The sequence below is a fragment of the Leucoraja erinacea genome, chromosome 21, assembly GCF_028641065.1.
Source record: "Leucoraja erinacea ecotype New England chromosome 21, Leri_hhj_1, whole genome shotgun sequence".
NCBI lineage: Eukaryota > Metazoa > Chordata > Chondrichthyes > Rajiformes > Rajidae > Leucoraja > Leucoraja erinaceus.
In genome coordinates, this window is record NC_073397.1 from 19,336,196 (window position 1) to 19,360,966 (window position 24,771).

The 24,771-nt window shown below is 43.1% G+C and overlaps 1 protein-coding gene across 1 annotated transcript; it reads left to right on the forward strand.

Moving 5' to 3' along the window:
• The first annotated feature begins 81 nt into the window (after positions 1-81).
• poglut1 (protein O-glucosyltransferase 1) lies at positions 82-20,533 on the forward strand. Its single transcript, XM_055652315.1, has 11 exons — positions 82-195; positions 5,553-5,637; positions 7,271-7,414; positions 8,481-8,616; positions 10,254-10,375; positions 11,099-11,158; positions 12,602-12,701; positions 13,380-13,438; positions 16,163-16,330; positions 16,810-16,866; positions 19,293-20,533. The coding sequence occupies exons 1-11, from the start codon at positions 117-119 to the stop codon at positions 19,447-19,449; spliced, it is 1,167 nt and encodes a 388-aa protein (XP_055508290.1). The 5' UTR covers positions 82-116; the 3' UTR covers positions 19,450-20,533.
• Positions 20,534-24,771: the final 4,238 nt, after the last annotated feature.

Here is a 24,771-nt window from a genome sequence, read left to right on the forward strand (position 1 = left end):
TCCCAGGCTGAGGAAGTTAGTTGTTCATACTTTGCCCTGGTTGCCGTGGTAACGAAAGCCCGCTCCACCCCCACCCCCTCCCCCGGAGCGGTGGCTGTGCGCAGGCGCGGTGCGCGATGGCGGGGAGATGGCGGCTGCTGGCGGCGCTTGTCTGGTGCTGGGGTCTGTGGGCGGCTGCAGACGGCAGCGGAGCAGGTAACGCGGCGCCGGCCCGGCTCGGCTTCTGGAGCTCGGTCAAATAACCCCTCAGATAGGACGATGAGCCGGGCTACAGTCTGTGGAGAGGAGTGGGCTGGGGAGGAAGGGTAGACCAGGACTACCATGTGGGGAGGGCAAGACAAAACATCAGAGGAAATCTTTAATCGGACTTTACTGGACTTTATCTTGCACTAAACGTCAGTCACCGGCCCTGGACCACACGTATCGAAGCAAATGAAATGCCAAGAAAGCACACCTACATCTCTCATATCTCCTTAGAAGTCTTAGGAAGTTCAGCATGTTCCCAACAACTCATTGAAACTTACAGAATAATGAAAGACATAGATTTAGTCAGATTCACATTCAATCTTTATTGTCATTGTGCAGTGTACAGTACAGAGACAACGAAATGCAATTAGCAGCTCACCCAGAAGAGTGAACATAGAATAATGAGCAGTAAAATGTATATATATCTACAAACAGTAGTAGTAGTGCACATTTTCTGGGGGAAGGGGTGGGGGGTGACTGGCAATCACCATGGGTAAGTTAAGTAGTGTAACAACCACAGGGAAGAAGCTGTTCCTGAACTTGCTGGTCCTGTAGCGCCTCCCATATGTGAGGAGGGTAAACAGTCTGTGGCTGGGGTGAGAGCAATCCTTGACGATGCTGAGCGCCCTTCGCAGACATTGTTTGCTTTGGACAGACACAATGGAGGGGAGTGAGGAACCGGTGATGCGTTGGGCAGTTTTCACCACCCTCTGCAGTGCTTTCCGGTCGGAGACAGAGCAGTTGCCTACCATACTGTGATACAGTTGGTAAGGATGCTCTCGATGGTGCAACGGTAGAAGTTCACCAGAATCTGAGGAGACAGATGGACCTTCTTTAGTCTCCTCAGGAAGAAGAGACGCTGGTGAGCCTTCTTGACCAGTGTTGAGGTATTGTGGGTCCAAGTGAGGTCATCGGAGTTGTTGACCCCCAGAAACCTGAAGCTGGAAACGCGTTCCACCTCCATCCCGTTAATATGGATGGGGATGTGCGTGTCGCCCCTAGACCTTCTGAAGTCCACAATGAGCTCCTTGGTCTTCTTGGAGTTAAGGGCCAGGTTGTAGTCAGCGCAACATGCTGCTAGGAACTGGACCTCCTCCCTGTAGGCCGTCTCTTCGTTGTCGCTAATAATTTCACTGACTGGATAGAACGCAACAAAAAATGTTTCACTATACCTCGCACACGTGACAAAAATAATAAACTAAACTAAACTAAGCAACTCCACGTATCCCACCCATATCCCTCCTTCTGGTTTTTCTTTTCTCTTCTTATCTGACAGCCTTTTGTCAAAAGTGTTTAGTTACCATATCTACTGCAACAGAACAATGAAGTTCAAGTGAGTTTATTGTCATGCGTCCCTGATAGGACAATGCAATTCTTGCTTTGCTTCAGCACACAGAACATAGTAGGCATTTACTACACAACAGATCAGTGTGTCCATATACCATAATATAAATATATACACACATGAATAAATTCTTACTTGCAGCAGATTACAGGCTTGTAAATGCAACACACACAACTTCCTGAAGCCTGTGACTACCTCCTTCATTTTGCTGATTGCCTGATGGAGCTGGCACGAAGGGAAAATTGCTCCCGCTTTTCCTGTTCTTAACAGCCAATATTACTTGAGGCAAAAGCCAAAAATCTTGCTTAATCAAAAAAGATTGTGGAACTAGTATTGGAGAAAACCCAGACAGAATCATTGGGAAAGAAATAATAGTAAATGTTTCCGGAAATGACAAAATGCGATCTGATGAAACGCCTTAAACTTGAAATGTTAACATTTTCTTTCTGTAAATGTTATCTGACCTGTTGAATATTTACTTTTTTTTTAGATTTCAGGAATCTAGTTTCTTTTTGTGGATTCTTGCAGGTTACTACATTCTCTCATCTTGGAAAGTTTCAATTAAATGATAATCTTAAATAGGAACTGTTAGTATAATTGTTATTTTTCTAGAAAATACAGTAAAATATATAGTTAAATAAGCATCTATGTAAAGAATAAATATTGTACACTGATAATGCAGTGAAGGAGTTTTTGGCTGTGCTGGCTTTTTGGATTATCCATCCACTCACAAAACCCTGTAAGCAACCTAGTTATATAGAATAAATTGGAATAAAAGCGAAATTATGTCTTTAAATCCACAGGATTCGAGACACTTACTAAAATTCCCCTTCAAAATTGCAACAGAAAAATTCAAGTACCTGGGTATTCAAATTACGAGAAGACACAAATCATTATTTAGTGCCAATTTTACACCACTATTAAATAAACTGAATGATACGATTAAATTTTGGAAAACGCTTCCACTCTCATTGATAGGTAGAATTAACGCTATAAAAATGACTTTCTTACCACAATTAATATATTTGTTTCAAGTGATCCCAATATATATTCCAAAATATTTTTTCAAAAAATTAGATTCCACTATCACTAATTTTATATGGGACTACAGAACACATAGAATTCAACGAAAGCATTTGTGCAAATCTAAAGAAGTTGGGGGTTTATCATTACCTAACTTTATATATTACTACTGGGCAGTGCATATTAAGAACATAATATACTGGCTGGATAGTTCCACTCAGCAGTTGGAGTGGATAAGAATGGAGAAAGAGGAGTGCTATCCGCACGATATAGGAACGATCCTGCTCTCACCGATAAAATTGAATAGTATAATATATAAGAAGAACCCAATTATTCACAATATAATAAGAATTTGGAAACAAATAAAAGTATCCTTGAAATTAAATAATTTATCAGTACTAACTCCACTATTGAACAACCCCGCATTCAAACCTTCTCTCATTGACAACACATATCAACAATGGGATAGACTGGGGATTAGGAAAGTAGGGGACATGTATGAAGTGGGCAAACTGTTATCATTTCAACAATTAAAATTTAAATTTAAATTGAAGGATAATCAATATTTTAAATATATACAAGTATGTGACTTTATGAAGAAATATACACATAGATTTCAAACTATATTTTTAGATCCTTTAGAAGAAGCAATGAATATTAAGGCTGATTCACAAAAATTAATATCATACTTTTATAATAATATATTAAATAGAGAATCACCCTCAACAGAAGCATTAAGGGAAGATTGGGAACAAGAGTTAATGATAAAGATCTCGAAGGATAGATGGGAAAAGTATTTGATGAATACACATAACTGTTCTATTAATGCAAGACATAATTTAATTCAATTCAAATTATTACATAGACTATATTATTCAAAAACGAGGTTGAATAAATTTTATCCAAACGTCTCTCCCAGATGCGATAAATGTTTGTTTCAAAACGCTAATATAACACACTCATTTGCTGGATGTACAAAGTTGAATAAATTTTGGAGTGATATATTTGATATATTTACAAAGATTTTCAAGTCAAGAATAGAACCTAAAACGGAATGGATTATATTTGGAATAATAGGAGAAGATACCAATTTAAATAAAGATCAAAATGTTTTTTTTAATTATGGGTTAATAATTGGAAAGAAATTGATACTTAAATTTTGGAATAATACAACCACACCAACTGTTAAAATGTGGATTAGGAATATGATGGACATAGCACGCCTTGAAGAAATGAGACTCCGACTAATAGATAAATATGACCAATTCTTAAAGAGTTGGTCTCCTTTCATCGACTTTCTGGAATCATGTGATGCAGCGGTGCCGTAAGGATTGCTGATTTCAGTTCATGACGCGGATAGAGTTACATCTCCGAATACAGATTTGAAAAATTCTCTTTTAAGGGGCCTTCTCTTCTATTTCTACTTTCCACTTTCTCTCTTCCTTTTTTTATTTTTTATATACACACTTCACGTTTTTCTACTCTCTACTATCTATTTTTCCACTTTTTCCTCTTTCTATTGTTTTCTTTTTCTTGTTCTGCTTACTTCCTTCTTATAACATAAAACTAGAGGTTGTACATAGAATGGATTACGGTATTACATAGTTGGCACCTAAAATTAGGTGCCACTGTACTGTTTTGTGCTGTATTAACTTCTTATAAAATAAACAAAAACAAAAAACAAAAAAAAAAAAAAAAAAAAAGCAACCTAGTGATGTGCTGCTCAGTGACAAAGTAAGCTGCAGTTGACAGCAAGCAGAAAGAATTAGAAATCTGAGCACAAAGAAATGAATCATTCACTCCATTTAGTCCATGCTACAGTCCTTTCCATTTCAGGAACATCTTTCCCACTGTTATCAGGCTTCAGAACAGTTCTTCCATTAACTGGGGTACTGTCCAATACCCCTTTACAAACATTAAATTTAGTTTCTGTAACTGATGCGCTTTAATGCTGAGAACTATAGTCTGCACTCTCTACCTTCTCATTTGCTCTATCGTACTTGAGATTGTATTTATGTATGGTTTAATTTTGAGATACAGCGTGGAAACAGGCCCTTCGGCCCAGCAAGTGTACGCCGACCATCAATCACCTGTACACGTTCCATTCTACACACTAGAGACAATGTACAGAAATCAATTAACCTATAAACCTGTACATCTTTGCAATGTGGGAGGAAACCGGAGCACCCAGAGAAAATCCCTGCGGTCACAAAAAGGACGTACAAACTCTGTACAGGCAGCACCACCCATAGTCAGGATCAAACTTGAGTCTCTGGGGCTGTAAGGCAGCAACTCCACTGCTGCGCCACAATGCTGCCCCGTTTTATCTGACTTGGTGTATAGCATGCACAACAATGCATACACACTGTACCTTGTTCCACGCGACAATAATAATCTTAAATCTTAGGGAGAATTAGGCTGCTCATCCCTCTGGTGTTCAGTCGATGATCTGTCATCATTATTCTGATCAACAGTACCTGTATTCACGAGTAAAGATCTTCCTCGGTTTTGAATGCTTCAATTGCCCTTGGGGTTCACTGCCTTTTGGAAAAAGATTGTTCCTGGTTTCTAACTCCATTCATGTGGTATTTGGTTCCTGATTATGCTGTTGAATATCTATGATTTAATTCTAAGATTATGATCATCTCAAGTTAACTGGTGATACCAATATTGTCAGTTTGAACTTCATTCTCTGGTCTTGGAAAATAGATTTTTTTTAAACTTAAAAAAAAACCACGTATTTAATATAAATGTTTATTCCTGTGGTTAGCGATTTTGATATTAGATTTAATAATTGTGCAACCTGCTGTAGCAGAGCAGTGAAGGAGTGGAATGAAATGGAATGATTGGCATTAGTCAGAATTGAGCTATCATTCACTGAGCATCTATTGATTACAACTCCATTTCTAACATTGTTGTCATCATTTTCCAAATGAAGATTGGCAAAAATTCAAGGACAAGATAGCGGCTGCGTTGGAATCGTATCAGCCCTGTAGCACACATAACTGCAGCTGTCACCAACGGTATGAGCTCACTTTTCTATTTTGATGGCATATTTTGCTTTTTGAATTATGTTTGGATTTAATCATTTCCTACAGCTGTAAGCTCCAGTACATTTGGCTCCATCATCCCCCCCCCCCCCCCCCCCCTCCATTTAAAGATTGGATTGGTTTCAACCTGATCCCATTGCTTGTTGATGAAATGTCGGGGGGGGGGGTAAATATTAGCTGCAGCTACACATCCAGGGTTTGGAATCTTGAGTAGCCAAAGGCACAAAGTTACGATAATGTATCTCTCAATGTTCAACTTTCCCAGTAGCTACACCAGGCAAGCTAGATCATCTCATTTCTCATGTTGGCAAAGCAGGTGTTTATTGCCTCTCACTAATTACCCTTAAAAGCTAGGAGATTCAGTGACCATGAAGAAACAGAACTATATTTCCAGTCTACCTGTGGTGTTCATTCACCCATCTGCTCACTAAATATTCATCTCTCTTCGCTTTAAAAATATATTTAAATAATCCACCACCCTCCAGTAAAGAGTTCTAAAGACTCATGACTCAGTGAGTGCTATATGGAATGAGCTGCCAGGAGTAGTTGAGGCAGATGCTTTAACATTTAAAATGTACTTGGATTGGTAAATGTACTAAAAGGTTCCTGATAGGAAAGTTTTAAACGGCCAAATGCTGGCAAATGTGACTAGCTTAGATGGGGCATGTTGGCCAGCATGAACAAGTTGGGACGAAGGGCCTGTTTCAGTGCTATATAATTCCATATTTTTAAAATGGAGAACCACTTATTCTTCCCTAATTTTAATTATTCCCTTGAGAGGAAGTATCTACTATGCATCCATTCTGTCAAGAGACTTCAGAATCTTGATAGGGTGTGCTAAAACATTTGTACAGTAACCTACCTCCTCGTATTCTGTACCTGGGCTCATTTGGCTTTAGAACCAATTATTTCAATTATAGCCCAGGATTTGTTTGTTTCCTCACACTCTCCTTATCCTCCATCTATTGTATATTTGTTGTCTCTGTACTGTACACTGACAATGACAATTAAATTGAATCTGAATCTGATATTTCCTTGGTTTGTAACATCTTAGGTTGATCCAAAACATTTACGCTCTTTCTCTCTTCACTGACCTCTCTTCCATTGACTCCATCTATATTTCATGCTGCTCGGCAAGGCACCAGCATAATCAAGGACCAGTGTCACCCAGGTCACTCCCTCTTCTCCCCTCTCCCATTAGGCAAGTGATACAGAAGTTTGAAAACGCATATCTCTAGATTCAGTAACAATTTCTTTCTAGCTGTTATCAGGAGACCTTCAAATGAACTTTATTCATACTTTACTTAATCATGCACTAAATGTTATACTCTTTATCCTGTATCTGTACACCATAGATGGCTTGATCGCAATCATGTATAGTCTTTTCACTGACTGGATAGCACACAACGAAAAAGCTGTTCGCTGTACTTTGGTAGACGTAATAAACTAAACTGACTGCACTAACTGACCCACTATGTTCCAGGATTATCCATTTTTATTTCCAATTTCTAACATATGCAATAGACTATCAATATTTGCTGTAGAACCACTAACAAATGTTGGAACCGCTTAAGTGACTGATGAACATATTTTATACTTCATGCAGTGTGCTTGAGGAAGATCTTTTACCCTTCCGACAAGGAATCTCTGAAGACATGATGGCAGAGATCATTGGGCAAGAAGTGGGGACGCATTACCAGATAATTAAGGGCCAACTCTATCGTCAAGACAGCTGCATGTTTCCTGCCAGGTGGGAGTGCAGTCTAGCCTGTTGCTATTTGATGCATTTATTCTTTAGAATTTAGAGATATAGCGTGGAAACAGGCCCTTTGCCCCACCGAGTCCGCGTCGACTAGCAATCACCCCGCACACTGACCTACACAAACGAGAGCCAATTATACAACTTACTGAAGCCAATTAACCTACAAACCTGTATGTCTTTGGAGTGTGGAGGGAAACCAGAGCACCTGGAGAAAACCCACATAGTCACAGAGAAAACGCACGAACTCCGTACAGAATATCATCCGTAGTCAGGATCGAACTCCGGTCTGTGGCACTGTAAGGCGACAATTACCGTTGCGCCACTGGGCTGCCTAAAATTCTTGCATTGAAATGACTATATGCATGCGTTTTTCTCTTGAAATATGTTTGACTGAAATTCTTTATCATCTGTTTTAGTGTTTGAGATACAACATGGAAGCAGGCACTTCCACGCCAATCGATCACCCGTTGTCATTAGTTTAATGTTATTCCACTTTCTCATCCATTCCCTACACACTAGAGGCAAATTACCTGAAGTCAATTAAGCTACAAACCTGCAAGTAGTTGTGATATGGGAGGAAATCCACGCGGTCACAAGGAGAACGCGCAAATTCCAGACAGACCGCCTGAGATTAGGATTTAACCCGGGTCTCTGGTGCCGAGAGACAGCAGCTCTACCAGCTGCGCCACTGTGTACCCATACCTGTTAACAATGAAAACTTGACTTCATCATTTAGCACGGCACAATGGTGCAGCGTGTATAGAGTCCCTCCTCTTCCGAATAAAGCAGATAAGGGAGCAGATGAAATATCACTGTAGCATCTCTGCCGTTGCAAAAGTCTCCCACTATCTCTATTCTGAAAGAGGGAATCCCTGCTCTTGCCACAATCTAACTCAGAATGTGAATAAAGGTTTTTGGGTTCAAAACTTGTAGTGGGAATTGAACCGACAATCTTCCAACTGGGCCAAAAATCCTCTCAACTGAACCATCAAAGATTTGTAGCTCAAACTCCTGATCAACAGAGGAATCTCAGCCCTTTCTCCTTTGTGTTTAGGTGCAGTGGGGTAGAGCATTTTATACTGGAAATAATCAGTGATCTCCCTGACATGGAATTTGTCCTCAATGTCCGAGATTACCCACAGGCTCCTAAATGGATGAAACCCGTCAGGCCTGTTTTATCTTTCAGCAAGGTAAGAGTACCATTGTATATAAAGTTATTAGAGGCATAGATAGGGTAGACAGTCAGAACCTTTTTCCCAGGGTGGAAATGTCCAACACTAGAGGGCATAGCTATAAGGTGAGAGGGGGAAAATGTAATGAAAATTTGCTGTCTTTTAATGAAGATTAAGTTATTTTACATAGAGAATAGTGGGGGGCAGGAACGCATTACCTGGAGTGGTGGTGGAGGCAGATACTACCGTGGTATTCAAGACACTTTTAGATAGGCACATGGAAGTGTAGGGAATATAGGGATATGAATCATGAACAGGCAGATGAGATCAGTTTAACTTGGCATCATAGCAGGTCAGGCAGTATCTCTGGAGAACATGGATAGGTGACTCGAAATCTCACCTATCCATGTTCTCCAGAGATGCTTCCTGACCCGCTGAGTTACTCTAGCACCTTGTGTCCTTTTGTCTGTTAACCAGCGTCTACAGTATCTATAACTTGGCATCATGTTCGACACAAATATTGTGGGCCGAAGGGCCCATTCCTGTGCTGTGACATTCTATGTTCTATGATTGTCAAATAAGATCACAGTTCTGGTATGTGTGAAAAAATTAAGACTCTGGTCTCCTTTAAATCCTTACCTTCTCACCTTAAACCTCAAGTGTCATGAGTGTTTCATTGTTATGTGTGCCAATGCCTAGATTCTCACTCTTTGATTCCAAGATGCTACGGGTAATGAACAACATTTCAAGAGTTCAGAGTGTTTACTTGTTATATGTATCAGATATGAACCGGAAAGATGAAATTCTTACTTGCTGCAGCTTTGCAGGTACATTAGATGCAACCCAAACTGAATACAATAAACTATCATTTACTCTATAAACTAGATCATGATAGTCCAAAAAACTATTTTGTATTTGGAGCAACCAAGGCAGTCCAGTGTCTGTGTTGGTTCAGTACTGGCAGTAGGGGGTGGTAGAGAGCAACAGAGCATTCAGCCAGCAAACTGTTTAGTTTGTCTTTGCCCAAGAGGCAATGTAAGAATTTATGCTCATAGAGAACTTGTGGAAGGAAATGTGAATTTTACACAATGGCACAAGGAACTGCAGATGCTGGAATCCTTAGCAAAACACAAAGTGCTGGAGGAATTCAGTCAGGCAGCATATCTGGAGGGAATTTAACCTTACATTTATGTTCAATATTGTCACGTGTACCAAGGTACAGAAAAATGCTTTGTTTTGCATGCGATCCAATCACATCAGATAATACTATATATAAATACAATCGCAAGTGCAATAGGTGGAGCAAAGGGGAAAATATGTAGCACCTTCTCAACCTCCTGCTCTCAGGCGGCCTGGTATAGGACTGAAAGATAAACAGTAATCAAATGATATATAACTCTGGCTTTCCAGTGTATTTAAATATAATTCTCTCTCTATTTCTCTTTATCTCTATTATCTCTCTATCTCCATCTCTCTCTCTATTTCTATCTATCTCTCCCTATCACTCTTCGCTATCTCTCTCCCCTTTCTCTCTCCCTCCCTTTTCTCTCTCCCCCTTTTCTCTCTCCCCCTCTCTCTCTCTCTCTCTCTCTCTCTCTCTCTCCCCTCTCTCTCTCTTATCTCTCTCTCTCTCTCTCTCTCTCTCTCTCTCACAGACATCAGAGTACAATGACATCATGTACCCTGCATGGACCTTCTGGGAGGGAGGCCCCGCAGTTTGGCCAATTTACCCCACTGGGCTTGGACGCTGGGACCTGATGAGGAAGGATATGAAAACGTGAGTTGGATCTGCAGGCGGAGTTGGTGCTGAAGAGACCGCCTCATACAGTTTGCCCATGCATGTAGTGGGAGTGCTGGTTGCCTCCAAGTCCCGTGTATTCTGAGTTCCAGTCTGGCTCTGATGGTGATTAGTATTAGCGTCATAGAGAGGCACAAACAGTGTAGACAATCAGAACCTTTTACCAGGGTGGAAATGTCAAAGAACAGAGGGCATAAGTTTAAGGTGAGAGGGGGAGAGTAAATGTGCGGAGCAAGTTTTTTTTTACATAGAGGGAGGTGGGTGCCTGGAATGTGTTGCTTGAGGGTGGTGGTTGAGGCAGGTACTGGCATTTAAGAGGCTTTTAGAAAGGAGCATGGATGTGCAGGGAATGGAAGGATATGGATCACGTGCAGACAGGAGATTAGTTTACCCTGGCATCATAGTTGGCACAGACATTGTGAGCCGAAGGACCTGTACCTGTGCTGTACTGTTCTATGTTCTGACTGCGATGTATGAGACTAGAGGACAAATATTTAAGATAAGAGGTAGGAATTTTGGAAGGATTTGAGGAAGAACAAAGGGAATATCTCTAATAGAAATTTAAATAGACTTTTTGAATTTTAAGCAGCAAAGAGAACAAACTATTTGGTAGGAAAGATAAAACTGTGCTTGGTACATGAAAGCGGTGTGTGTTTCCAGGCGGCAGCACCTAACACAACATATCATTCTTTCCCCTATTAGATCAGCTGAAGAATGGCCATGGGAGAAGAAAGTCTCAAAAGGTTTCTTTAGAGGATCAAGGTAATTCAATTAAAAAGGGTGTTCCACGTGGTTTTGAATAGTCTCTGAACCTGACACTCGCTGCTTCTGCCTCCCAGCATGAGGGCTAATTCCAAAGTTTACCTTTGCTTAAAAGTGTAGTAAAGGAATTAAAGGAATAAACCGTCTTGCTACAAAAAATAGGAGGATTTTTAACTGATGTGGAAGAGCACATTATTGAGAGATGCAGTCCTGTTGATACCCTGGGGTATTAATCTCAGGGAACAGGTTGTATTTAGATGAATCACAGTTGAAGGTTGTGCAATTATTGGATTGGTCCATTGACAGAATCCAGTTCCCATTTTACTGTCTTGCAGTCTGCCCCTGGTTTACGTGATGTACGTGCATGACAGATTTATTATGTTCATTGGCACACACTTACAGTGGCAGCTCTGTAAAACTATCACACCGATAGCACTCTATTATCACATGCACATTCTTACACAAGATTCCTATCTGTGTATCTTCTAGACTAGACTTTAGAGGTACAGCGTGGAGACAGCCCTTCGGCCCACCGAGTCAGCGCCGACCAGCGATCACCCCGGACACTAACACTACACACTAGGGACAATTTTACCACTTACAACTTACCAAAGCCAATTAACCTATAAACCTGTACGTGTTTGACGTGTGGGAGGAAACTGGAGCACCCAGTGATAACTCGCGCAGTCACAGGGAGAACGTACAAACACCGTACAAACAGCAACCGTAAACAGGATTGAACCTGGGTCTCTGGCGCTGGAAGGCAGCAACTCTACCGCTGCGCCACTGTGCCGCTCCATCTGTCTAAGTCTGTCTATTCCCTGACATCCGACGTGCAGATATCAGAAGATAGACCCAAAATGCTGGAGTAACTCAGCAGGTCAGGCTGCATCTCTGGAGAAAAGTAGGTGACGTTTCGGGTCGAGATCCTTCTTAAACAAGAGTTATGGGAAAGGGAAACAGATATGAAGGACAAATCAAAACCAGCAAAAATAATTAAGGAAAGGTGGAGCCCACAATGATTCATTGTTGGCTATGGAGAAGGTGATAACAAGTGAAACTAACGAGTGAAGCAGTAAAACTAAGCAGAACGACAGTCAAACCAGTAGAACGACTAGGATGTTGGAGGGACGGAGAGAGAGGGAATGCAAGGGTTACATGAAGTTAGAGAAATCAATGTTAATACCACTGGATTGTAAGCTGTCTAAGCGAAATATGAGGTCCTGTTCCTCCAATTTGCATTTGGCCTCATTCTGACAGGGGAGGAGGCCCAGGACCGAAAAGGTCAGTATAGGAATGGGAAGGGGAGTTAAAGCATTTGGGAACTGGGAGATCGCGTAGGCTAAAGCAAACTGAGCGTAGGTGTGCAGTGAAACGATTGCACAGTCTGCATCAGATATCAGGTTGGACAGGTTGAAATAAAGCGGTTTGTTTCCATTTCAGGACAAGTTCAGAACGAGATCCTCTTATTCTGCTCTCTCGGGAGGATCCATTGCTTGTCGATGCAGAATACACTAAAAACCAAGCCTGGAAGTCTGAGAAGGTAAAATGTAGGAGTTGGATGCTGAATTGAAGTAATCTGTAAACTCTCTTCTACCTGAAGCTCAATTAGTTTACTGTGTGCAAACCCTCTCTGTTGGCACGAAGTTCCACTGCATGAAAAATCTTGACTGAAGTGAATCCTTGTACACAACAACTATATTCACCCTGCCTTTGGAAATGGAAACCAACATCGGTGAAGGCAGGACTTACAAATCTCAGTTCAATTAATTGATCTCATCCTGGCAAAACCCACGCCCACCTGCCCTGTGTCTGTTCAGTTCCTAAGCTAGCAACACTGGTTTTATAATCCTTGTCTTTGTTGTTATTACTTCACAGACTGGCTTCTCCTACTGAAAGGTCCTTTGTGCTACAAACCTGAGATCACTATGTCTCTCCAGGTCTGATCTCCTCTGGGACTCTCTGAATGTCATTGTTTCCACCACAGACAGCTGAGCTAACCCTGATTTGGGAATTTCCATCCCTATATTTCTTCAGCTCTCAACGTTTCCTTGATTAGGTTCTTTCTTAAAATCTTCCTATCTGACCAAGCTTCTGGTTACTTGCCATAACGCCTTCTTGATTAACATTGTTTCTTGATATTGCTCCATGTGGCTTTTCTATACATCAAAGGCTCCGTATAAATGTAAATTGTTGATCTATTAATTTGATCTGTTTACAGGACACATTGGGAAACCCCCCTGCTAAAGAAATTCCATTGGTGGAGCATTGCAAATACAAGTATGTCACAGGAATGATGGTGCAGTGGCTAAATTGCTGAAATAGCAATCCAGGGGCCAGGACTAATAATCCAGTCATTTGACTTCAAATCCCACCATGGTAGTTGTGGAATTAAACATTCAATTAACTTGATACCCTGGATTCAAAAATATAAAAACTGATCTCAGTAAGGGTAACCACAAAACTACGCATCATTAATCTCGATAGGAGAAAATGTTTTCTTAGCTGATTTGGCTTTGTGTGACTCTTGACTGCCCTCTGAAATGACCATTCAGTCATATCAAACCAGAACAAGAGCAGACTACAGAGGTTCAAGTAGGGAGCTCAACACTATCTTCTCAGACAGTTACAGAGTCATACAGGATGGAAATATGCCTTTTGGTCCAACTACCCCATGCTGACCAATATGTCCCACTTACTCTAGTCCCACATATCTGCGTTTCGCCCGTATCCCTCAAAACCTTTCCTGTCCATGTACATGTCTTTTAAATGCTGTTATAGTACCTGCTTCCACTACCTCCTCTGGCAACTCGTTCCATATACCTGCCACCTTCTGAAAAAGTCGCCCCTCAGGTTCCCATTAAACCTTTCTATCAGTCCTTAAATCTATGTCCTCTGGTTTTTGATTCCACTACTCTGGGTAGACACCTCAGTGCATTCATCCAATTTATTCCCCTCATGATTTTATGCACCTCTATAAGATCACCACGGCCTCCTATGCTTCAACCTCTCCCTATAGCGCTGGTCTTCAAGTCTTGATAACATCCTCGTAAATCTCTGCACTCTTTCCAGCTTAATGACATCCTTCCTAAAGGAAAAGTCAATAAAGCCAACATTGCTAGTGATGCATATGTCCTCATTGTGGTTTGCTCTGCATCCTGTGAAGAATTATCCTTCCCCATCGCTTGCATGATAACTTATTATCCCAGCACCAGAAAAGGAAGGGTCGATTCATAGAGTTGCAGAATGGCAACAGCACAGAAGACAGCCATTTGGCAGATCGAGTTCATACTGTCTCCATCTAACAGTAATCCAGCCGGTCCTGTTTCACCAACTCTCCCCGTAGACCTGCGATTGTTTTCCTTTTAGATACCTCTGCACACTCCCCGTTTGAATGCTACAATTGGATCTGCTCGTATTTCTACCCTAAACGGAATTCCAGGCCCTGATGGCTCAGTCTGGGACTTTACTTTAGACTGTAGAGACGCAGCACGGAAACAGGCCCATCGGTCCACCAAATCCGTGTGGCCAGTGATCACCCCGTACACTAGCACTATCCTGCACACTAGTGACAATTTACCATTTTTACCACAGCCAAATAGCCTACAAACCCATATGTCTTTGGAGTGTGGGACGAAATCGGAGTACCCAGAGGAAACCCACGGGGTCACAGGGAGAACGTACAATCTCCATACAGACAGAACCCATCGTCAAGATCAAACCTGGGACTCTGGTGCTGTAAAACAGCAACTCTGCCACTGAGCCGCTCTGTCCTCACGGCATTTTTAGTTCATTTTTCGATCATCTTTCTTTGTCTCCTAGTTCAGTGCTTCTCCATCACGGACTTTTTTGCTGCACTTTATCTGCACCTTTCTCGATCTTGTATCTCTATATGATCGACTATTCCCTGCATATCCACATGCCTTTCTAAAACCCTCATAAACACCACTATCGTATCTGCCTCCACCACCACTCTCATTAGCGCATTTCAGGCTTCTACCATCTTCTGTGTAAAAAAAAAACCTCCCCACATCTTCTTTAAACTTTGTCCCTCTCACCTTAAAGCTATGCCCTCTTGTCCTTGGCATTTTCACCCTGGAAACAAGGTTCTGCCTGTCCTAACTATACCTTTCGTAATTTTAAATCAAGTCTATCATTCCATGGACTTCAATCCTGTGGACAAGCCTATAAGGTACTTTACCGAATGATTATTGATTATCTCACCAATTTCTTTCATCATCCCTCTGTTGCTTCATCAGAAAATACTCTTCTCAAATTAATTAGACATAACTTGTCTTTAACAAAGATGATAGACACAAAATGCTGGAGTAACTCTGCGGGTCAGGCAGCATCTCTGGAGAAAATGAATAAGTGATGGATGTTTTGGGTTGATACCCTTCTTCAAACTGAGCCGGGGAAGGAAACTAGAGGTATGAAAAGGTACAGAACAAATCAGCCGGCACCGATGACCAAGGGAAGGTGGTGTCATCCATTCCCTAGAAAGGACAAGAGCGGTAAACTGTGAAATTGTAGGTTGGTTGATCCATAGTAAGGTGTTGGAGTGTTCGTGGAAGCTGTAAAGTGAAACATAGAAAATAGGTGCAGGAGGAGGCCATTCAGTCCTTCGAGTCAGCACCGCCATTCATTGTGATCATGGCTGATCGTTCCCAATCAATAACCCGTGCCTGCCGTCTCCTCATATCCCTTGATTCCACTAACCCCTAGAGCTCTATCTATCTCTCTCTTAAATCCATCCAGTGACTTGGCCTCCACTGCCCTCTGTGGAAGGGAATTCCACAAATTCACAACTCTCTAGGTGAAAAAGTTTTTTCTCACCTCAGTCTTAAATGGCTTCCCCTTTATTGTAAGACTGTGGCCCCTGGTTCTGGACTATCCCAACATTGGGAACATTTTTCCTGCATCGCGCTTGTCCAGTCCTTTTATAATTTTATATGATAGTGAAACTGCACTGAAATGGATGCCTATATTTTTTTCGTTACTCAGATATCTGTTTAATTTCCGAGGAGTTGCAGCCAGTTTCCGATTCAAGCACCTGTTTCTGTGCGGATCCCTGGTTTTCCACGTTGGGAATGAATGGCTGGAGTTCTTTTACCCACAGTTGAAGCCATGGATGCATTACATTCCTGTCAACCGGGACCTCTCTGACGTACGGTAAGCCTGTGGCATGGGCACCAGCTACGCAGACTAGGGCTCCTGTGCCTCACTGAGCCAGAGTTCGATTTCACATTCCTCTAGGGTCACAAGGAACTGCAGATGCTGGAATCCTGAGCAAAACACAAAATGCTGGAGGAACAGTGGGACGGCACAGTGGCGCAACGGTAGTGTTGCTGCCTCACAGCGCCAGAGACCCTGACTACGGGTGCTGTCTGTGTGGAGTTGTACGTTCTCCCTGTGAACGCATTGTTTTTCTCTGGGTGCTCCAGTTACGTCCCACATCCCAAATACGTGGAGGTGAATTGGTTTCTGTAATTGCCCCTAGTGTCTAGGGAATGGTGAGAAAGTGGGATTATATAGAACTAGTGTGACCGGGTGATCGATGGCCACGTGGACTCGGTGGGTTGAAGGGATGGCTTCCAGTCTGTATCTGTGTATAAGAGGACAGCGTGTTTATTTGTTTGACTGTCTTTTAGGAACTTGTTGCAGTTCGTTAAGGAAAATGACCAGTTTGCTCGAGAGATTGCAGAGAGGTGAGTATAAATCCCTAAGTTGTCAGTTTTCAACTTAAATGTAGATACAAGAGACTGCAGATCCAGGTATTTGGAGCAAAATGCTGCTGGAGTAACTCAGCGAGTCAGGCAGCATCTGTGGAGGTAGAGGGTCCGTCGATTATTCGGGTCGGGACTCTGTATCAGCCCTACACAGGCAGTGGGTTACCGACAATTAATCATGTCCATAGTTTTTGTTTAGTTTGGGGATACAGCGCAGAAACAGGACATTCAGCACACCTAGTCCACGCCGACCAGCGATCACTAGCACTTTCCTACACACTAAGGACAATTTACAATTTTTACCCAAGCCAATTAACCTACAAACCTGTGGAGTGTGGGAGGTAACTGGAGCACCCGGAGAAAACCCACGAGGGAGATGGTACATACTCCATACAGACAGCACCCGTAATCAGGACTGAACCCATTTTTCTGGTGCTGTAAGGCAGCAACTCAACACTGCCGCATAACATAATTTTAGTTTTGTTCTCTGAAGTTAATTGCAAGGGATTGGAGCCTTTCCCATTTCATGCATTGTGCGTCAGTGCTGTGCTCAGCGTGACCAAACATGAGCAGAATGTAATGCCAGACGTTTCCTCTGCTTCCACCACTGGGCGTTAACTCTCAAACTAAATATCACTGTCCCCAGAACAGTGAACTTCAAGCTCTGTAGACACAAGGAACTGCAGATGCCATGATCTTGCGTAGAATGTAGTTTTGGGTCATGGCCCTTCTTCAAGTCCAGTGCGTGTTTCTCTCTGTCCCGCCGAGACTGGTGCACTGGATTTCAGGTGCTGAATGCAAAGACTGCATTCCTGTTGGCAATATCCTCAAGTACTTCTTGCCCAGTGATGTACCTTGAAGTATGGATATTATTTCACAAGGACACTAGCAGGCAACTTAATCCCTCGAGTCTGCCCCGCCATTAGTGCAGCACAGGGACAGGCCCTTCGCCACACAATATTTGTGCTAAACATAATGTCAGGATCAACTGTTATCTACTTGCATTACTACTGCGGCAATCTGCCGCCAAGTCTTGGCAAGGTGAGAACAGCTTTGATGCATCTCAGCACTGCAGTTCCTTGTGCCTCGGCCCCGATAGCGGAGAGTTTCTTCCATGTTGTATGGAGCATCAGCCCCTTTTCCTGTCCCTTGTGTGGGAACTGAACCAACAACCTGCTGGCAGGAGCAAGTGAAGATGACAATGATGATACTTTTTGTCACATGGCAGTATTTATTGTCAATGTACCAAGGCACAGTGAAAATGTTTGTTTTGCATACAATCAAATAAAATCATACTATAGAAAAGCACAATCATAGATAAGTACAAACGTACAATGATTGTGGTGTAATTGTAGACTTTACAGAGGCAGTACACAACGAGGCTCCCACAAAGTTCTTAACAGTATAGTCTTATACCTTAAGGCCAACCTTAAAGGCTGGTTGGCCTCGCGGCACAGATCCTCTCCTCCATCCGCCACCTTCTTGAAAAGGCCCTTTGTCCGTCGCCATCACAGTCCTCCTCATCGGTTCCCGGTCTTCGGGGTTGAGCAGGAGCCGAGCCTCAGACAACTCCAGGAGGGTCCCTGGTTTCTGCAGCGGGCAAGCCAGGCTTGCTGTTGAGGTATGGCCGCGACTGGCTGGGAGCTTCTGCCGCCGCGTGTAGCTCACTGGGAGGCCGGGGAGTGCAGTAGGAGCCATATCTGCAGGTAATTTCCAATATTTTCCCTGTTGTCAACGTTGATTATTAGGCCCAGTCGCACGTCCCATCCCCTGTAAAGATTAAGTAAAGTACAAACTACAATACAAGGAGCGGCACCGTTGCAGAGCTGGAGGAGCTGCAGCCTCGGTGTGCCAGAAACCTAGGTTTGATCCTGATCTCGATGCTGTCTGTGTGGAGTTTGCACATTCACCCTGTGACTGCATGGATTTTGTCCGGGCGCTCCGGTTTCCTTCCACATCCCAAACACACGTGAGTTTGTAGTTTAATTGGCTTCTGCAAATTACCCCCAGTGTGTAGGGAGTGGGTGAGAAAGTAAGATAATCGAGAAGTAGTATGAACGGATAATCGATGGTTGCCATGACCTCAGTGGGCCAAAGGGCCTTTCTATGCTATACCTGTAAATTAAACTAAATAAACAAAGTACTGGAGGAACTCAGCGGGTCAGGCAGCATCTGGGGAGGGAATGGACAGACAATGTTTCGAGCCGACTTCAGGCCCAGTTCCAGACTAAGAGCCTGAAGAAGAGCCCCAACCCAGACGTTACCTATCCATTCCCTCCACAGATGCTGTCTGACTCACTGAGTTGCTCCACTTTATATTTGGCACAGGATTCCAGCTTCTGCAGTGTCTTGTATCTCCTTATAAAGATTGTCTCTCCAGTAACTCCCTTGTTTGTCCTCACCAGGGGCCACAGATTCATCCAGGATCACTTGCGGATGGTTGATGTTTCCTGCTACTGGAAGCGCCTCCTTCTGGAATATTCCAAACTGCTACAGTACAAACCAAGGAGACACAAGGGCTACACCCAGATCCTCAGCAATAACAGACACAATGAGCTGTAGCCATGCAAACTCTGGCTCGCTCTCAATGACATGTCACACATTCCCAGCTGCTGCCTGAGCTCAGTAGCACTCTTCTAGGTTTTCCAAAAGGATATAGGTTTTAATTTTTTTAGAATATGGCCCAATAGGACTACCTAAGATGGATAATCTTACTTGACATAGGCAAGTTGGGCCGAAGGGCCTGTTTTCGTGCTGTGTGACGCCATGGTTTGACCGGTACGTATAACATTCACAGTGATGTTGAATCTCGCAGCCATGCAGAGCCCAGCTCCTCAGTTTGATTGTCCCTTCATCTGACGTAGTTTCAAGGGAAATCCTGTCGCTGTGAGATTGATTACCAGCTCTGACGAAACGTGTTTCCTGCCAACCAAAATGCTTCACCACAGCCATTATTCTCCTGGTAGAATGATTGGCAGAAACACTCATATAAAACCAGAGGCAACTAAATAGAAACATAGAAAATAGGTGCAGGAGTAGGCCATTCGGCCCTTCGAACCTGCACCGCCATTCAATATGATCATGACTGATCATCCAACTCAGTATTCTGTACTAGCCTTCTCTCCATACCCCCTGATCCCTTTAGCCACAGGGGCCACATCTAACTCCCTCTTAAATATAACCAATGAACTGGCCATAACTACTTTCTGTGACAGAATTCCACAGATTTACCAATCAAGGTCTTCTGTACATTATTGTTCTTTGCTCTGGTTTTTAGAGTGAATTTCCCTGCTGGTACCAAGGTGTTCCTCTCAATAGCGAATAGACGCCTCTCCGAACCTGCATCCCTGACCTTTGTCCTATTCCTGACCAGGTGCCTGGATGATTCTTCCCTTGGATTCCCCTCACAATGGTCGATCGTTTTGCTTGTTCCTCCAGCCACATGCACCAAGCCAGTTGGACTTTGCCAACCCCGTCACAGGTATCCCCACCTCCCTAAGGGCCAGTGGCAAACACGATGTTAAAAATAATTTTCAATTGTGAAACTGAAACATTTGTGATGCAGCCTTCATCCACCAAATACCATGACCACGAGAGAAAGACAAAATGATGAGGTTCACTAGTCTAATAAATGTTTTTTGCTAGATTATGTGGAAGTAGCTTTAATTTTCTCTTCGGTCTGTTGAAACATCAACATGCGGCGGCACAGTGCTAGAGTTACTGCCTCACAGAACCAGAGACCCGGGTTCGATCCTGACTACGGGTGCTATCTGTACGGAGTTTGTCGTTCTCCCGTGCTCCGGTTTCCTCCCACTCCAAAACTGTACAGGTTTGTAGGTTAATTGGATTTGTTATAATTGTAAATTGTCCCTAGTGTGTAGGATAGTGCTGGTGTACGTGGTGATCGCTGGTCAGCATGGACATGGTGGGCCGAAGGGGCTGTTTCCGCACTGTATCTCTAAAGTCTAAACTCTTACCTGAATTTCTGTTGCGATCACGAGGGTTAGGGCAGATTGAAGTGGAAAACATTATGGTGCAACATTACAAAGCACTTGGAATATTGGTTCTGCAATGGTCCTTGTGCTGTAGGGGGAATGGCATTGTGCTGGAGAAAGTGCAGCGGAGATTCACCGGGATGACTCCTGGTATAAAGGACATTAGGTTTGGGACAGATTGGATAGGCTGGGCTTGCTTTCCTTGGAGCAAAGGAAGCTGAGGTATAGGGAGAAGTCGAGCAGGCTAGGACTATTCTTTGGAGCACAGGAGGATGAGGGGTGATCTTGGAGTACCCAGAGTCAAGAGAGGAATAGTTTGGATAAAAGCACAGCATCTCTTGCCCAGAGTAGGTAAATCAAGTGCCAGAGACCATGGGTTTAAGGTTAGGGGGGAGAAACATTTAATAGAAATCTGAGGAGTAACTTTGTTACACAAAGGATGGTTGTGTGGAATGAGCTGCCGGAGGAGTTAGTTGAGGCAGTTACTATCACAACGCTTAAGCCAATGAACTGGCCTCAACTACTTTCTGTGGCAGAGAATTCCACAGATTCACCACTCTCTGTGTGGATTTTTTTTTCTCATCTCAGTCCTAAAAGACTTCCCCCTTATCCTTAAAGAACCATTGTTCTGGAAAACATGAGGAACAATCTTCTTGTTAGCCACAACCCCTTGGTTGTGAAAATGAGCTGCCGGAGGATTTATTGAGGCATTGTCACTGTCAGTACGCTTAAGCCAACGAAATGGCCTTTTTAGCATCTCTGTGAAAGGGAATTCCAGGGCGTCGCGGTGTCTCTGCCTGCCGCCGTTTTTTCTCATCTCAGGCAAAGGTGGGTGAAGTGTCTTGCCCAAGGACACAACGACAGTATGCACTCCAAGCGGGATTTGAACCGGCTACCTTCCGGTCGCCAGCCGAACTCTTAGCCCATTGTGCTATCTGTCGTCCTATGGGCAAACGTAGGCAGGTGGGACTACTGGGACTTGGGGCATGTTGGTCAGCATTGGCAAGTTAGGCCGCTAGGCCTGTTTCCACGCTGTATGACCCACACATAGGCAGCGATTCATCTGTACTTCCTCCAACAGTGGTGCAGCGGGTAGAGCCGCCGCCTCAGCATCAGAGACCTAGGTTCAAACCTCACCTTGGGTGCTGTCTGTGTGGAGTTTGCACATTCTCCCTGTGCCCATCCGATTGGGTTTCCTCCACGTGCTCCAGTTTCCTTCCACATCTCAAAAATGTGTGGGTTTGTAGGCTAATTGGCCCTCTATAGATTGCCCCTAATGTGTAGGGAGTGGCTGAGAAAGTGGGATAACAGGACTAGTGTATATAGCACATAGGTGAGCGGTAGATTTTGAGGGAAATGCATAGAATAACATAACTAGTGTGAAAGTGAATAATGGCTAGCATGAACTATGTGGGCCGAAGCGTCTGTTTCCATGCAATAAATCGAAACCTAGTGCATTCAGTGTTCACAATGTGACCTCTTCTACAATGGAAGAACCAGATGCAGGTTGAGTGACCACTTTGTACATGACCACCATTCTGCCTGCCGTCACTTGAATTCTCTGTTCTTCTCTGACTCCCACCTCTCTGGCTTTGACCCCTGACTCTGTTCCTCCAAGGAGTTCAAGAAAAAAAACATCTCAGCTTCAAACGTTGTGTAGGTTTAGGTTATTTCCACATGTATCAGGGCACAGTAAAAAGCTTTGTTTTGCCATGCTCTCAGATAAGATAATACAATCCATCAATCTAATCTATTAAAAATCATGTACAATAAGTAGAGCAAAGGGGAAGATACAGAGTGCAGAATATAATTCTCAGCATTGTAGGGCATCAGTTCCAGAGACAAAGTCCAATGTCCACAGTGGAGGAAATGTGAATTGCACAATACCCTCGTTTATGGAAGGACCGTTCAGAAGCCTGAAAATCGTTTAATTTAGTATAGGGAGAAACTGCAGATACTGGTTTACACCAAAGATGGACCCACTGGAGTAACTCAGCGGGTCAGGCAGCATCTCTGAAGAACAGGAGTAGGTGACGTTTCGGCTCGGAATCTTTCTTCAGACTTACTAAACAGTTTGGTTTATTGTATTTAAGAAGAAACTGCAGATGCTGGAAAATCGAAGGTAGACAAAAATGCTGGAGAAACTCAGCGGGTGAGGCAGCATCTATGGAGCGAAGGAAATAGGCAACGTTTCAGGTCAAAACCCTTCTTCAGAAACCCTACTGGCTTCAACGTGATTTGATTTAATAGTGCTATATCAATAAAAAAATACTATGTTCTAGGTTTAAGGTGAAGGGGGAAAGATTTAATAGGAACCTGAGGGGTAACTTTATTACTCCAAGGGTGGTGGGTGTATGGAATAAACTGGAGGAGGTAGTTGAGGCATGTATGATTGCAATGTTTAAGAAACATTTAAACAGATACATTGATAAGATAGTTTTAGAGGAATATGGGCAAGGGGCAGGCAGGTGAGACTAGTGTAGATGGGACACATTGGTCAGTGTTGGCCAGTTGGACTGAAAGGCCTGTTTCCATGCTGTATGATAGTTAAAAATGACCATCCACTCTGCTGCCTAAATTCAAATCCAAGTTGCCACATTCCTAGCAAAGAATCATAAAGCACAAAAACAAGCCTTTTAACCCACATTGTCCATGCCGACTGAGTTTGGTCTGCATTTGGCTCATATCCATCTAAGCCCTTCCTATCCATATATCTGTCCAAATGTCTTTTGAAGCCTGGAATGGAGAATGAGGCATTAAAGACCAACAGAGTGAACTGTACTCAGAATCTCACTTTCTTAACAGGCCAGGTGCTTACAATTGTACATTAGAACTTCCATACAGAAACATCTCCGAGGGTTAGAGATGATCCTTTCAAACATTTGAACTAATGGTTAGGATGTGAATTCCAATGTGTGGTCCCAGCTGGTGTACTTATTACTGACCTGTAATATTAACCATAGCTTCAAAGCTCAGCATTATAACTGTAAACACTCTTTGAGGCATAGATTTGCCTTCCTTTGCTTAACCGTTAACATGCTTACATAAGGCTATTATTGGTCAACCATTGACACTCAGTGGATGGTGATCTGGCGAATTATTTTCAACTTAAGCTACCAGAACCTTATTCACATTCACTGCTGGACCAGCAGAGTCAGTTACAGAGATCATATAGCACAGGTACAGGCACTTCAGCCTATAATGTCCGTGCTGCTTATGATGCCAAGTTAAGCTCTCTGCCTGCACGTAATCCATATCCCTGCATATCCATATGCCAATCTAGAAGTTTCTGAAATGCCACTATCATAAGTGCCTCCACCACCATCCAGCACATTCCAGGCGCCAACACTCTGTACAAATAATTGCCCTGCACATCTTTTTGCTTTGCCCTTTTCACCTTAAATCTATGCCCTTTCCACCCTGGGAAAAAGGTTCAGACTGTCTATCCTATCTATGCCTCATAATTTTATATAGTTATATCAAGTCTCCCTTCAACTTCTCCTTGTAGCTAATACCTTCTAGTCCAGGCAGCATTTACAATTACTGCCAACTTAATTATGGTTTTCTCTGCCCTGACATGGGGGTTTGTAAATTGCCTCCAGTGTGTGGGGAGTGCATGTGAAAGTGGGATAACAACACTAGTGTGAACGGGTGATCGGTGGATGGCATGGACTCTGTGGGCCAAAGGGCTTGTTTCCATGTTGCATCTTTCAAACTTTGGAGGGAATGTAGTCTACATATATGTAGCGTATACTGCAATGATGAAGGAAGTGATATATTTCCAAATTTGTAGCTGTGAGGGGCAACTTGGCGATGGTGATGTTCCCCTTGCTTCTGCTGCCCTTGTTCTACTAGCTTGTTGAGGTGGAGGGTTTGTCCAAGGTGCCTG